Raw genomic sequence first — 17,238 nt, forward strand, 5'->3', positions numbered from 1 at the left:
ATTTTGCCTCATCTTTAATACTCAGTCAGAATCCCCAAAGCAAAGAAGTCCAGGTGTCGGAGATGGATCAGCTTTTGTAGAAAGGCCTATGAGAGTACCAGATGGCTTATTTATAAATCCCGGCCCACGCCTACCAACTTCCTAGGATTCATATCCTTCTGAGTCTGACTGATTATAGGCTGGGTCATTAAGAAGTGCCCCCAGCTGGCAGTCATCAAGCAGAATGCCATATACAGAATTAACACAATATTTAGGACAAGTGTGACTGCACATGGGGTATTTCAAGCCAAGTTATGAAAAGTATTCAAATTGAAGAAGAGTTATTGCCACTAAACTCAAAACCTAATTAAAGAGCTCATCTATATTTTATCCTTAGGAGACAGTGTGAGAAGTTGGCCCGATATGCAGTGCTCACTATTCTAGTGATCACTATGCATCGGTCCAAACGACCCTTATGGTGATTGGTTGTAAGTCAACCTTAGACCAGCTATCCTAGTAGCGTGGATACGAGCAGTCTTCGGGCTAAACTCTAGAGGGCGTGTTAAGCCAGCTGTTATACCATCACATACCCCTTGAACACCAAGTGAAAGGACACCACACAAGTGTTATGAAAATAAACAGTGTATTTATTAGAATCACAACAGCCCTGTACTCTTTATGAGGACAGGGTACTAAGCACACAACGAACCTCTTAGGAAAATACTTCAAGTGCACAATCAATACTACGGAAAGTTCTAGTGGTCTCGGGCGGACCCGATAAGGCAAGTCGGAAGCGATAGGGACTCGGGACCCTTAAATAAGGAGGCTATGCGGGCACCAAAATGCCGAAGTTACCTAGCCCCAAGGGCTGCGGCTGCACAAGTCTTTACAGACGTCGGGAGTCTTCGCTGACGAGCCAGGAGCCGGAAGGAAGGAGTTGCTGTCCGGCGACAAGTGGAAATAGTTCGTAGAGATCCAAGCCTGGATCAGAGATGGATGACACCTGAAAGCAGAGGGGACCAAGTTCGTACTACTAGCCAGTAGTCCGAGGGTACCAGGAGGGCACCGGATGATCGTCACCTCGACTAGGTGGGTGGGCGACACTAGGCCCTGCAGTCTCACCGACCAGGAGGCGTTGTCGGCGACCAGGATGGAGGTGCGAGCTGTCCCACGAAGGTTGATGCTGTCGGCGTCGCTGGGCCCAGGATTGGGGCAACAAGCCTTGGCAAATTCAGGGCCACGTGGTAGGCCTGAAATGGCGTCGTGAGTGGACCAGGAGGGTCCGGAGTGCTCCTCTCTCAAAAGGGAGCAAAGGCCAGTCTGGGCCAACCAGACCAGCAGCGTTGGTTGTCGGATGTCGTCAAGAAGGTCACAAGCCAGCGGCTAGTGACCAGACAACGGTTTGAGCGGCAAGAGCAGAAGGGCCCCACGCAGATCGTGGAGATGCTGGGAGGCTGCACTTCGGTGCTGGAGCTGCTCAAGGTCGGGGCTTCTCGGACCCCAAAGCACTCACCAGAGGATCACTCGGCGGTCGTGCTGGTTTAAGAAAGCGTGCAGGTTTTGAAGATGGCCGGTCCCTCGAGGTCTCGTCGCACCCACAGATCTCAGCTGAGCTGACGACGTGGGTAGAGGTCAGAGGTGCCAGGGAAGCCGGTTCTCGTCGAGCTGGGCAGTCGGATTCCTGAGGAAGGACTTGCAGCAAACCGCAGAGTTCTTAGATGGTGCCTGCGGATGCAGGGTGACTACTCCTTAGCCACAAGGGAGAAATCTTGAGAAGAGTCGAGAGTTCATTTCGTAGAAAGTATTCTTGATTCAAAGATGATCTAATTTGGAAGGGTCCCCGCTCCTGCCTTTATCCTAAAGAAAGGGGTGGGTACGCGACTAGGTCCTGCCCTAGGGGTGGGACCAGGAAGGGGGGTGGTTACACCCCTCTCCCATGCCGGACTTTCCCCAGGCCAGGGGCTGGTGTGCCCCTGGAACTGGTTCTAGCCGGCAGATGCGTAGTGAGCACCGGGGTGCCACTCCGCAGTCACCTTCTTGTAAAGCCCTGCCTACCCAGGATACACAAAACCCTGTCTGGGATGGTGCGAACACCGCCCCGGACAGGAAACCCTTTATCCAAGCTCTCCTCGCTGGAAGGACTCCCAGCAGCAGGAGGTCAGACTCGTGCCTGTGGTGGCAGCATCCATTTTGTGGAGCTGAGGCTTCAGTTAACTTTAACCGGGGTTCACAGTTACGTACATGTCGTGTCCCTCTAGAAGGGCGGAATGCTAACCTCGTCGCCAGCATTGGTGAGGGGTCAGCATCCCGATTCGTACGACACCTTACTCGACATGTCTTGATAATGCGATACCGAAGTTACTAATATGGTACGCGTTATCATGGAACAGCCACTGGGTCTTGGTTCCGCAAGCTGCAACCGGGCTCGGCTCGTGCCAGAGCCCAATTCACACGATTACACGCACTCTGCCTTCAGGATTGTCAAGGCCTGCCATAGGAGTGACTGATAGGAATTCGGGTGTCCATTTTAGGGTTAGATATAGGTATACTATATCTAAAGCAACGGGCGAGTACGCCACGTTGCCCCAGCTGTCGTGCAGCCAGTTGTGTCAGATTTAGATGGCCATCCAGGGGTGGCATAATACATGCTTCAGCCCCTGGTAGGCCCTGGGTACACCGATGCCCTGAGTTACAGGGTCTGACAAGGTGGCCCAGTTCCAATTGGGTAATGCACCTAAGGTACACACATCAATTTAGCGAGAGAACAGCTAGGCTGTGGGTCTGATTGGCAGGCCCACAGCCCGAGAAAGTCGTAAACCAGTGAAACAAAAGCAAAAAATCTGGGTGATCATAGGATTGCAGACCCTACTCTCCTACAGACAGGGCACAACAAGGGGATGCTGGTTGGTAGGGCTGATCAGTTAGCTGCCTTACATTCATGTTTGGCTCTTGAAATACCCCTCTTTGTCTTACAGCTTCAGAACTGGTCCAATTGAAACATAACAAAAAAGAGACCTGTACCCTTACTCCTGTTGTAGATTTGTCTACTTATTCGTATGTGTAGCTCTCTCACTAACAGCCTAATGTCCGGACACAGAACCAGGACAGGCCTGTGTTTGCAGAGGCTCCAACGAGAGAGGAAGAAAAATGAATATTGAAGTAGAGGACACTGCCATCAGCCCGTTGAGCAATGGTCAAAAGTCGAGAAATCACAATTAAAATAAACCAAGAGAACAGACTAGGCAAATGGATCTCCTACACTGTGAATGCAAGCGTGCCTTCAGTCGCTGCCACACAATGTCACTCTTAAAGGTATAGTTTGAGTGACTGCCCAAAAGACATTAGAAGAGAGCAGCAGGTCTTGTAGCTCTTCCTTCTTTACCACCGTCATGTTATTAGCACTTGCAGAGCAGACATTGACCCATGGGTCTTTAGGTTCTATTTTATGTTGGGATATGTAGGAGGATTGAGAAACAGCAGAAATTGCCAGAGGATCCAGATACTAAATGCTTTACACAATCGTAGATCGTGGTTTCCTCAGCAAAAAACTGTTTTCGATGGGTTCCAAGGTTTGAGTCATGTATATGAAATGGCCTGAGAACAGGCTCTTTCAGCTGCTGGATAGCTTGACAGTTAAAGAATTTTCTTCGGCTGAAACTGGAATCTCTAAAATGGTACTGTGACAATGCCATCAGATTAGTAGACTATCCTGTTCTTAACTGTCAGTCAATGAAGAGTGAGAGTTAAATTGTCAAACAAGGAATTTACGCTGAAGTTTGGCTATTGCTTTTTGAAAATGTTGATATTTTAGAAGCAACCGTTCAAGTAAACCTAAATAGATGCTGATGCCAAGAAGCAATTGGCGTGCTCAGTTGATTTGAGAACAGAAGACAAGAAAATAAGCATACAGACATAATATAGCTAATTTAACAGAATATGGACTGTTAAAACTTTAAAACAAGCAATAATGCTGAAGTGTGCTTTGTTGTTCAAGCAGTTGCCCAAATGGTTCGACTTGTCATTATGATTCTACATTTCAAAAGAGAGATTCACCATTCAATGGTCTTGACCTGCATGAGAGCTCTTGTGTTTCGATCATGATATCGATTGATAGCACTTGGATGGCAGCAGGTACCTGTGACATTCATTTGGATTGTGTTAAACTTCAGGGGTGAGTATTCCTAAAGGTGGACACATTGCTAATGATTCTAAACTTCATAATTAGCCTTCGACTGTTACAAAGGCAGAGGTAAAGCAGTTTCTCTTCATATGAAGCCTGAAAGCAACACATTACAGGGTGACCATTTAAACTCAAAAGAAGGCAGGAACTTGCTGTCAGGTTTCTTGATGTTGGTGTCTTCCTCACAGGAAATCTCGGTTTGCTCTCCCTGGATAAATTTTGACTTTTCGCAAAGATCCTCAGGCCAAGATGAAACTGCAAACAAGCTCCAGGAGACACATGTAGTTCAATGGCAAACCACTGTCTAAATGATCACTTAGACCTAGAGTGCAGGTGTGTGAGCTGTTCTTAAAGTGACTTCCTTTGGAAGAAAATACACCAATGCTCAGAATTAAAGAACCATGTTTTTTATCCCTGAAAGTCTCATTGCCTGTATGAACTCTTTTTTGTACTACTTGCAGGTGAAGCCTGAAAAGTGTGCAAGCACAGAAAACCAAAGCACTGCTGCTTTGTGGGTATTTGGCGGGAGAATCAGTTGTGGATTTCTCCCATGCAATTGGCTAAAACAAACATACAGCAGAGCCAGAAATCATACTGAAAGAATGATGACAAACTGTGACAGGTTGTACCTGAAGAGGGAGTCGCTGATCATCAAGGTGTCCACCGCCATAGCTTCGTTTGCTTTCTCTACATGCTTAATCCTGCAGGGAAGTGAAGAAGGCACAGGCATAAGGTTACAGGATTGTGTGCTGACCTACTTGAACATCTGCCACACCTGCATGGGCAGAGACACATACACACACAAGCACAATTGTTTACTATTCAATCTGCAAGACTCATCCTCACAAATACATGGAGGAAGTAGGCCACAAGTAGCTTAACATGCTTCCTCCTAACTCGGCCACAGAAAGAGACAGGAAGCCTCAAGACTTGGCACAAGCCTTACAGCAAGATATATATCAAGGGCACTGGGTGCTCGAAACGCGTAACAGAAGGAAAACGTTAAAGAAATAAACATCTACCTGCCTGAGCCGATGGGTCGGTTTTCTCGCATTTCACCTGTGTGGAAGTGGTGAGAGTGGCTTTTCTGAGACATATATACATATATATATATATATATATATATATATATATATATATATATATATATATATATATATATACACACACATATATTCACACTCCAAGTCCTTTCCAGTGTATAGAAAAGAAAATGGCACTCTTGGGGCTTCAAATAGCAGCAATGGTATTTTTATTTCATACGCGTTTCGGAGTAATTTCCTTCGTTAGTGTGATTTACATAAAACGCTGACAGCCGCCATATTTAAAGTACTCAATGCGGTGACATGAAAATCAACAATGGACTATCACGCAAAGAGCGCACCATCTTTAAGAGTTTATCTCTGTTACAAATATAAAACACGTTTCAAATCATTTCATGTGTCAAAAAACAATAAATACGCCTGACATTTAGAATAATTCATCCATTCGCATGAAACATGTAATTTTAGCCATAATATAGTGACAATCTTGCAGTGGATCGGCAATTGCAGCCTATTGTTAAGGCTGCACAGTAAGCCTTCTATTTCCACAAATTTCGCCATGTATCGGCTAATGTAGGGATGTTCCTAAAGCAAACAAAAAGAGGACCCGAAGGGCCAAGTAAAAATACAATCATCGATATCAGATTTTCTCTATAAGATTGGTGAACAAAAAAATACAGTGAAAAACATTAGTTTCCTAAATGAACAGTCAGTTCCTCCCCACCATTCAATCCATTGGGCGATTTTGTCTGCAAGTCTATTATATAACGCAACTCCAGTCTTCTCAATTTTAACACTCCATCGACACCCCTCGCGCTTAATGGCACACAATCTATACTGAAGTATTGTAACAGATCTCTGTTACTGCTGTGTTTAATAGCAAAATGGCGCGCTACTGGGTAACTTAAGTCCTTGTTTGTAATAGCACGCATGTGCTCCAGTATTCTCAGTTTAACGTTGTGTATTGTACTCCCTATGTATCGAAGTCCACAGGGACAAATCAAACAAACTGCATGTGTAGTTAGACAAGTCATACATTTGTTGATTTTCTTATTCTCTTTCTGACCCTTGATCTTATATGAGAGGACCCTCTTACTGAAGGCACAAGCTTTACATTTACCGCAAGGGTAAAATCCCCTCATCTCCATTAGGGTTCCTTGTCTAGAAGGTAAAGCTTCCAAGTGGCTATGTACAAGGCTGTCTTTAAAAGAACGTGCCTTCCTATAAGTTATTAATGGGCCTGCTGGAATGTCGGCCCCAATGATTTTGTCCATTTTTAAGACATGCCAGTTCTTTCTCATGATGTTTCTGAGTGTTTCTGCGTCTTCTGAGTATGTGGTAATCATTCTAAATTGACCATTTGTCTTTTTAGGTTGATTCTGTTTCAGTAAGTCATTTCTAGACTGTGTTCTCACTTTAGTCAGAGAGCTCTTTAGGAGTTCAGCATCATAACCCCTAGCTAGGAATCGTGTGAAGCTGTCTTGTACTGCTGAGTCAAAATCACAGTCTCTCGAGCAGTTCCGTCTAAGCTTAAGGAACTCCCCATAAGGGATATTATTGACTAGTTTCCTTGGATGCCCAATTTAAGCATGAAGCGTATGTTTGCCCGCAGTTGGTTTTCTAAACAGGGCAGTAGTGAGCTTGCCATCTATAATTTCTAACCTCAGGTCAAAGTAGTTTGCTGCCACCAAACTAACTTCGCCAGTAAAATGTAGGTTGACTTCATTGTTGTTTAATAGTGCAATATACTCCTCAGCCTCACTGGCGGTGCCCCTCCATACCATAAACAAGTCGTCTATGTATCTATACCACAACACTATTTTTTCTGTCCATTGCTCGTTACTAGGGAACCAGGCCACCTGCTCCTCCCACCAGCCCACTAACTCGTGGGCTGGTGGGATGCGGTGAACGGTGAACTTGGGTTCCGCCTGGCAAGGGGACAGGGGACGGGGGACAGGGGACGGGGGACAGGGGACAGGGGACAGGGGACAGGGGACAGGGGACAGGGGACAGGGGACAGGGGACAGGGGACAGGGGACAGGGGACAGGGGACAGGGGACAGGGGACAGGGGACAGGGGACAGGGGACAGGGGACAGGGGACAGGGGACAGGGGACAGGGGACAGGGCCTACGCCCGGTCCCTCGCGCGTCTGTCAGTCCCTCCCCGGGTTAAGGGGCCCGCCGAAATCCCAGTCCTAAACCCGAGCGCCCCATGCGGCCGCGGACCGCTCCGCCAGGCCGGGGCGCACCAGGGCAGGGCCGGGCTCTGTGCCTAGGGTGCGTACTTTGCAGGAGGCGGCCGAGGGCTTCAGGCTGGTGCCGTCGGTGCTCGGGCCGCTCCGCCGTTAATGATCCTTCCGCAGGTTCACCTACGGAAACCTGGTTATGACTTTTACTTCCTTTAGATAGTCAAGTTTGATCGTCTTCTCGGCGCTGGTCAGAAATTTTGAAAATTTCACGAGGGTTCGTTAATTGGCGCCAAAGTTATTCCAAATAGAATGTTGTGGATTTCCTATGCAAAATAGGTCCTAACTATATCTACCTACTGGCGACCGCCAGCAGGTGATATGTACACACATCCACCCACATATATATACACATATATCTACACACACACACACACCACACATACATACATACACGTATATACACAAATATACACACACATCACACATATACATATACACACACACACATATATATTTCTCCAGTATTAGGGGTGTCTTTCATAGATTCACATGCTTGAATATTCCCCGTCGTCGAAGTGGGAGTCCCACGGTACATAAAATAGCAATAACATATGCATGTATACATGAAAAATATCATAAATAAAAATATACATACATATGATGTAATAAAATTGTAAATTCTAAAAGTACCATAGAACGTAATAGGCCCATTGAAAAGCCTAAGGGAGAACTCACTTTAGTAGCATATTAGTGTCATTATGTGTAGGTTCACATTCCAGCCAATCAAGCTGTAGCCTCCTCTAGAACCTTCTCCTCAGAAGCCCAAGTCCTCAGATTTTCTACCGCACTTCGTATGAAGGGAGTCTCCCTGAGCTCTGCTCAGTTTTCTTCAACTCTAGCTGTTTATTTCTTCAGAAATGTCTATAAATAAGAAATCTTTATTTAAAGCCTGCTCTTCTTGTGGTAAACTGCGCCTTTTCCATGAGGATCCACACAGTAAATGCATTTACTGTCTCTACCCAGACCACAAGGTGAAAAACTGTAAGTACTGTCGCACTTTTCCTCCCAAGACTCTGAGGGATAGAGAGGCCTGTCTCCTTCTGTGGCTACAGAAGTTGAAGACTTCTGAGTCTGTGGTTTCTGAGGTAGAAAGTTTGTCATCTGGTGTTTCAAAATCCTCTCAGAAGCGTGGGTCTGAAACTGAGGTTCCATCTCCTTTTCTGAAGAAGAGTAGACTGTTGGAATCCTCCAGGATTGTTTCCCCACGGGATTCGCTTCAGGGCACGTCTACAGGACCTGGTTCTCTGGCGTCTGCGCCCAAAGCCTTGCCTTCCACTTTTAAATCTGGCATTGACTCGTCGACGGGCTCGTCGACGCGCCCGCAGACATCTTCAGCGACGACGAAGTCAGTGACTGTAGCCTCTACGTCGACGACGACATGTACTATGTCAACCAGTACTGCGTCGACGACGATCACCTCGTCGACGACAGCCCAGGAGGTGAGACCCAATTCAATTTATAAGCTTTATTCGACATTTGTCATAAAAGCATTCACCTAGCCCTATACAATAAATACTACTATTAAAAAAGACTTCTAAAAATACATTAAATAGTTAAATGTCGAATAATACATAATAAAAATTCATACATTTAGAATACATTATTACACTTAAAAAAGTACATTCCAAGGATTTAAAAATGAGAACCATGATCTCTGTCGCAAGTACAATTTTGAGGATATACATAATTTCAATTATAATACAGTAGCCATTAGTGATCGGGTACGGATTAGCCACGACCACGACAAATATTTTGCTACACCAACCACATATATTGTTGTACAGTCTGTTTCAAGTATCCTAAGGGCTTCTGATTGGCTACGGGTTCCCAACTTTAGGCAAACTGGCTTTAGCCATTTACGTCTAGGGGACGAATACAGTGGGCAACAGAACAAAAAGTGGGAGATGTGCTCAATTTCCTCTTTGCAATGGTGACAATGTTCAACCCAATTTTGGGACCAACGCTTCTTAAACGCATTTAAAGGTAATGTGCCAATGCGGAATTGAAAATACAGTTTTCTGTCGTGAGGTTTTTCAATAAGGTCCCAAAAAGATTCATATGAGGGGTACATTTTTAAATTTAAAAAGCGAGATGTTAAATTAGCACTTACATTGCCCCTAAACATTGCAACATATATCATTTCCCAATAAAGATCTTTAAGCTTTTCCTTTGAAGGAAAGCAAGATAAGTCATTGTTGTCCCATAAATGGTCCAGTTTCAATTGCATTAACAAACCCCGCAACTCCCTTAGCCATGGGATGGTGTGGAAGCGGTCGAATTTGATTACATCCCTCAGAGCTGCTGCATAATGGCCTAGCTCTGGGGTCACCATAATTCGCCTCCAATATAGGAGGGGCCGAAGCCTCGCTATGTCCACAATTGATTTCCTACCCAGGTCCAGTTTTAACGGGGTTTTTGGGGTACTTTGGGGGACCATTACAACCCCTCTTAGAAACCTATTTTCAGCACAGTCAAGTTCGCTCAAGTTTGAGAAGCCCCATAGTTCAGAGCCGTATAGGCAAGCCCCCAGGACTTTCATAGAATAAATTTCCATGACACAATTCACAGGCTTAGTTAGTGAGGTTCGGTGTTTTAGTGAGATGGCACCCGCTAACTGCCTAAATTTTAATAGGGTTATGGATATGTGATGCTTCCAGCTCATATTTTCTTGCAGAGTGATACCTAAGTATGAAAAAGAGTCTACTCTTTCTAGAGGTGTTCCTTTATATTTTATTACACCCTTGAAAGAGGACTGTTGGTTGAGGCACATAAATTTAGTTTTAGTGGTGTTTAGTTCAAGGCCCCTATCATCACAGTACACCCCAAAGGCATCCACTATTTTTTGTAGCCCACTAGGGGTGCGGGAAAGTAGTAGTGTATCATCCGCAAACATGAGAACTGGTGCATGAGAACCAGCTATTACAGCTATTTACTGTCTCTACCCAGACCACAAGGTGAAAAACTGTAAGTACTGTCGCACTTTTCCTCCCAAGACTCTGAGGGATAGAGAGGCCTGTCTCCTTCTGTGGCTACAGAAGTTGAAGACTTCTGAGTCTGTGGTTTCTGAGGTAGAAAGTTTGTCATCTGGTGTTTCAAAATCCTCTCAGAAGCGTGGGTCTGAAACTGAGGTTCCATCTCCTTTTCTGAAGAAGAGTAGACTGTTGGAATCCTCCAGGATTGTTTCCCCACAGGATTCGCTTCAGGGCACGTCTACAGGACCTGGTTCTCTGGCGTCTGCGCCCAAAGCCTTGCCTTCCACTTTTAAATCTGGCATTGACTCGTCGACGGGCTCGTCGACGCGCCCGCAGACATCTTCAGCGACGACGAAGTCAGTGACTGTAGCCTCTACGTCGACGACGACATGTACTATGTCAACCAGTACTGCGTCGACGACGATCACCTCGTCGACGACAGCCCAGGAGGTGAGACCCATTACTTCTATTGTGAAGATCTCGTCGACGAGTGTCAGATCAATATCGTCGACGAAGTCATCGTCGACGCTTCCCTCGTCGACGCGAACACCGTCGACGAAGATCAAGTCATCTTCTAAAAGCAGCTCGTCGACGGGCCCATCATCGTCGATACCCGTCTCGTCGTCGGCGCCTCCGTCGACGACCATCATATCATCGTCGACGACTTCGTCGACGGCTGTCATCCCGTCGACGTCTACATCATCGTCGACGAGTAAGGCTCCAATCTCGTCGACGGACAAGAAATCTTCGCCGACGAAGAAAAAGCCTTCAATTTCAGCGTCTATTACATCTATGGCGACGACGCAGACGCCTCAGGTTGGTTCTAAGACTGCCGCAGTTGCGTCAACGGGCTCGTTGCCGTCTCATCAAACTTTGGCCACAGCTGCCACTTTTACAGTGGTTACTGCTTCTTCTTTGAGGACAGTACCTCTCATTCTACTGAGTCCAGTGAGAAGTGGAACTCATCTTCCAGACCAATTGTTTCAGTCTGGTGGGGAAGAATCCGGAAACGATTCAGAGGTGGAACAACTATTCGGACAGGCATCTAGTCCATCTGATTTGCACATTAAGTGCCAGGAGTATAGTGATGAGGGTGACTAAGAGGAAAACGTTGAATATGGGAACAAATTATTTCCCGTTGAGGAATCAGAACCAGTTACTTCAGAGCCGGTTACGCAAATACCATTATCTTTGGTCATGAATCTGCAGCACATGCTAGATGACTATAACCGCAGGTTCCCTCCATCTACACCTGCCTCTCCAGCATCACAACTTCCTCCACAGCCTCAACCTCAACTTCCTCAAGCACCTGCACCTGTTCCACCCGCGTCACTGGGGGGTACTCGTCCTGACACAGACAACGAGGATCCTGATCCTCGCAACACTGATGACGACGACCATGACGTCGATATGAATGAGTGGGACAATTACTGGGCTCAAACACCTCCCACTCCGCCCACCTCACCTCTTGCATCGACAATGGACAATGCAAATTTCGATAATTTGATGGTCCGTGCTGCAAAGCGTTTTCATCTCACTGTCGAAAAACAACAACATGAAAGTGAATGCTTCTTGTATGATTTGAAGGACCTTTCACAAAGGCAATCCCACACAATACCAATCATTGACTTTATTTGGCAGGAGGGCCTTAAGTTAATGGAACATCCAAATTCGGTACCTGCAGTCTTGCCCAGATTAGACAAGAAATATAAGGCTACGGCGTCTGCCCCCGGCCTGTTTGGTGTCACAACCGATAGCAGATTCGGTTATAACTCAAGCAGCACAGAAAAGATCCCGCAATCCTGCTACACCGCTCACGTCTCCTCCTGATCAGGAGGGCCGCAAGTTGGACTCTATAGGCAAAAAATTTACAACAATGGCGGCTACTACTGTGAGGGCGGCTAAAACCTTGGCTATTTTGGGCCGGTACGACCGCCAGATGTGGTCCGAGATTGCCGCACTGATTCCTCAAATACCCGAGGCCATCCGTGCAGAAGCGCAGGCCATTATTCAGGAGGGAGAGATAATTTCATCCGAAATTATTGAATGCGCCCTCGACATTTCCTCCACGGGCTTTCGTCAATTGGCTGGGGCTGCAGTCTTGAGGCGTCAAGGCTGGTTGAAGTCTACCACCTTCCGTCCAGAGGTACAAGCAAAAGTCCTGGATTTGCCGTACGACGGGGAGTCGTTGTTTGGCAAGCATGTAGATGATGCCCTTGAGGCGATAAAAAAGGACACCGACACTGCAAAGTCCTTAGCTACCCTCCAGTAAAAGAAACGGCCCTTTCGGGGGGCACGAGGTAGAGGCGGAGGTTCCTCTCCTTTTGGAGGATCAGGTCAATATCGTTCGTACAACATCTACAACGATAACCGGCAGAGGGGTTCCTTCCAAACCCAGAATCGTCAGTCCTCCTCCAGACCATACCAACGAAAAACAACATATAGAGGTGGCTCAAACAATAAAAAGCAGTGACAGTCTCAGTTCCTTTCTTCTGCCGACTGTAAATCTTGGAGGTCGCATCTCAAGGTACTTTTGCAAATGGTCCGAAATCACCTCCGACCTGGACGTTATCTCCAAAGGACATACCCTGGAGTTTACAAAATTCCCTCCCACTCATCCACCTTCGGGGCACCCTCTCCCCATCTCAAAGAACTTTTGGCCCAGGTAAAATTGATGATCAAAAAAGGAGCCATCGAGGTAGTGTCGCAAGGTCAACGCGGCAAGGGGTTTTATTCCCTGTTCTTCTTAGTCAAGAAAAAGTTGGGAGAATGGCGTCCAATTTTGGATTTACGGGCCCTGAACAAATTTATCATTTCGAAAACTTTCCAGATCTTAACTCTGCTTCAAATTCTGAATTCTCAATTCAGGGGAATTCTTTTCAACGATCGACCTCCAAGACGCATATTTCCATGTGCCAATTCACCCCAGACACAGGAAGTATCTACGCTTCACAGTCGGACAGCTACACTTCCAATTCAAAGTCCTACCATTCGGCCTTCGATAAGCGCCGAGGGTCTTTACCAAGATCTTGGCCCCGGTAGCTGCCTTCCTGCGTCTGCAAGGCGTCCAATTTTATCCATACCTGGACGACTGCCTTATCAAGGCCAAGACTTTTCAACTGACGGAGCAGCACACTCAGCTCTGCGTCTCCCTTTTCCAAACCTTGGGGTTTTCAATCAATTGCCAGAAGTCACACTTTCATCCGTCGCAAAGGCGAGATTTTCTCGGAGCCTCGCTAGATTCTCGGCGGGGGAAAGTGTTTGTTTCCAAAGAAAGACAGGACCGCCAGATGGTGCAATTCCTACAGTCAAAACTGTACGTTTCTGTTCGAATGTTCAAATCATTCCTTGGCTTGACTTCCTCGTGCATCCAAATTATCCCCAATTGCAGATTGCACATGAGGACTCTACAGGAGAAATTAGACAACAGTGGAAACGGGTGTCAGGGTCATTCGAGGACAAGGTCCTTCTAACACCTCGCATCCAGAAAGCGCTGGAGTGGTGGGCTCACCCTCCAAACATATCTACGGGCCGTTCACTCCAAGATGAACCTCCCACTCGGACGCTTACAACAGACGCGTCTCTCGAGGGATGGGGAGCGCATCTCGATGGCATGTCTGTAAAAGGAAAGTGGACGGCGACCCAACGTACTTGGCATATCAATCACCTGGAACTCTTGGCGATTTTCTTGGCCCTGAAGTCCTTCCAGAGGTTAGTACAGGGACACACTCTGTTAGTGAAGACAGACAACACCACCAGCATGCACTACCTCAACAAGCAGGGCGGCACAAAGTCTCTCCTGCTTTCACAACTGGCACAAGAAATATGGGATTGGGCGATTCAACATCAAATCCATCTCACAGCCATCCATGTGCCGGGTCTGGCCAATGTTCTGGTGGACTCACTCAGCCGGGCGTCGTCAGACAATCACGAGTGGGAACTCAACCAACCAACTGTCGATTTCATCTTCCGGCGGTGGGGCCAGCCGCAGATGGATCTTTTCACGACTGCTACCAACAGGAAATGCCAACGCTTTGCAAGTCGGGAACCCCACAGAGAGTTGAGCGGAAATGCATTTTCGATCAATTGGTCAAACGACTTCATCTACGCTTTCCCTTCACTTCCTTCAATTCTCCGCCTGTTACACAGGATGAGGTTTCAACCTTGCCGCATCATCCTGATTGCACCCAAATGGCCGAGGCGTCCATGGTTTACGGACCTGCTCCTATTTTCACAGTCCGACCCGATACCGCTTCATCCTCTACCTCACCTCCTCACGATGAAGCAGGGACAAATCTGTCACCCGGATTCGGCATACCTCCAACTCCATGCCTGGAACCTGAATACAATGAATTTGCACGTCTAAATATCGATGAGGACTGCAGAGAGGTGTTAGCGCGCGCTCGCGCTCCATCCACCATTAAGACCTATCAATTAAAGTGGAAACGTTTCTGTGTCTGGTGCCGCACTAACCATTTGGACCCCATGACTGCAAAACCTGAACAGATCTTGCCTTTTTTTTTTATCCCTGGCGAGATCAGGACTTTCACACTAAACTCTTAAAGTGTTTCTGGCGGCGATTTCCCGCTTCCGTCATGATGGTTCTACATCTCTATGTTCCTCGAGAATCATTAAGCAATTTTACAAGGGCCTTTTTAGGATGTTTTCACCTATCCGTCGCCCTCCACCAGCTTGGCGCTTAAATTTGGTATTGTCTCAACTGCTTCTACCTCCATTTGAGCCTACCCATTCTGCAAGTCTAAAATTTCTCACATGGAAAGTTGCTCTTTTGCTCGCCTTGACATCCTCGAGGCGTGTCAGTGACATCCAGGCATTTACCATACAGCCTCCTTTTCTACAATTCTCCAATGAGGCTGTGACATTGCAAACTAATCCTAAATTCATCCCGAAGGTTCCCAGTAACTTTCGTCTCAACAAACCTGTAATCCTGAAGACTTTCTTCCCTGCTCCGCAGACTCCAGCTGAGCGGTCATAACACTCATTGGATGTGAAACGTTGTCTCAAATTTTACATTCAGCGAACTGCAACTGTCAGAAAGTCAGATCAATTGTTTGTGGCGTATGGCCCAATTTGCAAAGGACAACCTGTTACCAAATAGACCATAACAAGATGGATATCTTCTACCATATCCTTTTGCCACCAACGGGCTGGGAAGCCCCTTCCTGCTCCAGTTCATGCTCACTCAACTAGAGCGGTGTCTACTTCTGTTGCCCTTTTTGCGGGGTACCCCTGAGGCAGATCTTCAGAGCTGCTACTTGGTCGAGCAGCCATACTTTTACAAAACACTACTGCCTGCAATCAACAGACGCGCGGATGCGGCAGTAGGTCAAGCGGTGCTGCAGAATCTTTTCCAATAAAGGTGAGCCTCTGTTGCTACCCGCCTCCAGTCATAAAGGTTTTTTCTAATAATATTATAATGTTCATTGCATTTTGACTGATATGTTTACCTTACTTGCTTTGGTATATCACCTTTATGACTTATGTGATGATTTACTGCTTTCTACTCTTATTGAAGCATGTGAATCTATGAAAGACACCCCTAATACTGGAGAAGAACAAAAGTTACTTACCTGTAAACTGTGGTTCACCAGTATTGGTGTCTTTCATAGATTCACATGCAACCCTCCCATCCTCCCCTCAGAGGCTCTCTTCTCCTCAGGCACTTTTACTTCTTTGTGGTACGAAAATCTGAGGACTTGGGCTTCTGAGGAGAAGGTTCTAGAGGAGGCTACAGCCTGATTGGCTGGAATGTGAACCTACACATAATGACACTAATATGCTACTAAAGTGAGTTCTCCCTTAGGCTTTTCAATGGGCCTATTATATTCTATGGTACTTTTAGAATTTACAATTTTATTACATCATATGTATGTATATTTTTATTTATGATATTTTTCATGTATACATGCATATGTTATTGCTATTTTATGTACCGTGGGACTCTCACTTCGACGATGGGGAATATTCAAGCATGTGAATCTATGAAAGACACCAATACTGGAGAACCAGTTTACAGGTAAGTAACTTTTGTTCATATGTATATACAAACACACATATATATATATATGTATATACACACACACATATATAATATATATACGCACACATACAGCTACAGTAACAAGGCTTCATGATTGTGTTAGGAGGCACATGCAAGGGTCTTATCTCTCTCTCTCTCTCTCTCTCTCTATAGTACACAGCTAAACTCATTGACCTATGTATGCCAATCAATCTTGGGCACTTCACTATCAAACTCATGAATGCCCCAACCGCATTAGTCATGTCAGTTTCTCACTTTCCAACGGTATCACTTCACTTCAGCACTGAAGCCCTGCACAGCAAACTAATGCACAACCAGGAGCTACTGATCATAGGAATCGTTCCCAGTAAGCCGGGGGCAAGGGACAATTATGTATGATTAACGTTACCCGCTCATCTCTGCAGGGCTAAGGGTGTGGCAAGGAAGGCAAATTTCTAATAAATCAGTTACAGAATTATTTGGAAGCAGAACAAGGCCGGAGTCCCGTCTTTTTCCACACACACCAGGTGTGATGCACCACACACCCCACCTCCCCTCTTTGTGCCTCATTTTGAATTGATCGGAAGGTGGGTTTGCCTCCCATTTCCAAGGCATGGATTGCCACCTCAGGGCTCTGTCCTACCACCCCCTCACTCACCCCAAGCACACGCCGCTCTTTAACCCACCCATAGAAAGCTCGGTCCGGTTCGTGCTGAAGCATTTTGTAGAAATCTTCCAAAGCTTTGACTTCTCCAGCAGCCTGCAATGAGAAGAA

General features: G+C 46.3%; 1 protein-coding gene across 1 annotated transcript in view; it reads right to left on the reverse strand.

The window, feature by feature from the left end:
* Nucleotides 1-17,238, reverse strand: part of PELO (pelota mRNA surveillance and ribosome rescue factor) — a 314,258-nt gene that overhangs the window by 81,843 nt on the left and 215,177 nt on the right. The window contains exons 9-10 of the mRNA XM_086931709.1: nucleotides 17,150-17,223; nucleotides 4,789-4,860 (exon numbers count right to left, since the gene is read on the reverse strand). Coding sequence (XP_086787835.1) covers nucleotides 4,789-4,860; nucleotides 17,150-17,223 — 146 coding nt within the window. The remainder of the gene's footprint in view (nucleotides 1-4,788; nucleotides 4,861-17,149; nucleotides 17,224-17,238) is intronic.

The sequence above is a fragment of the Lissotriton vulgaris genome, chromosome 7, assembly GCF_964263255.1.
Source record: "Lissotriton vulgaris chromosome 7, aLisVul1.2, whole genome shotgun sequence".
NCBI classification, from domain to species: Eukaryota; Metazoa; Chordata; class Amphibia; order Caudata; family Salamandridae; genus Lissotriton; species Lissotriton vulgaris.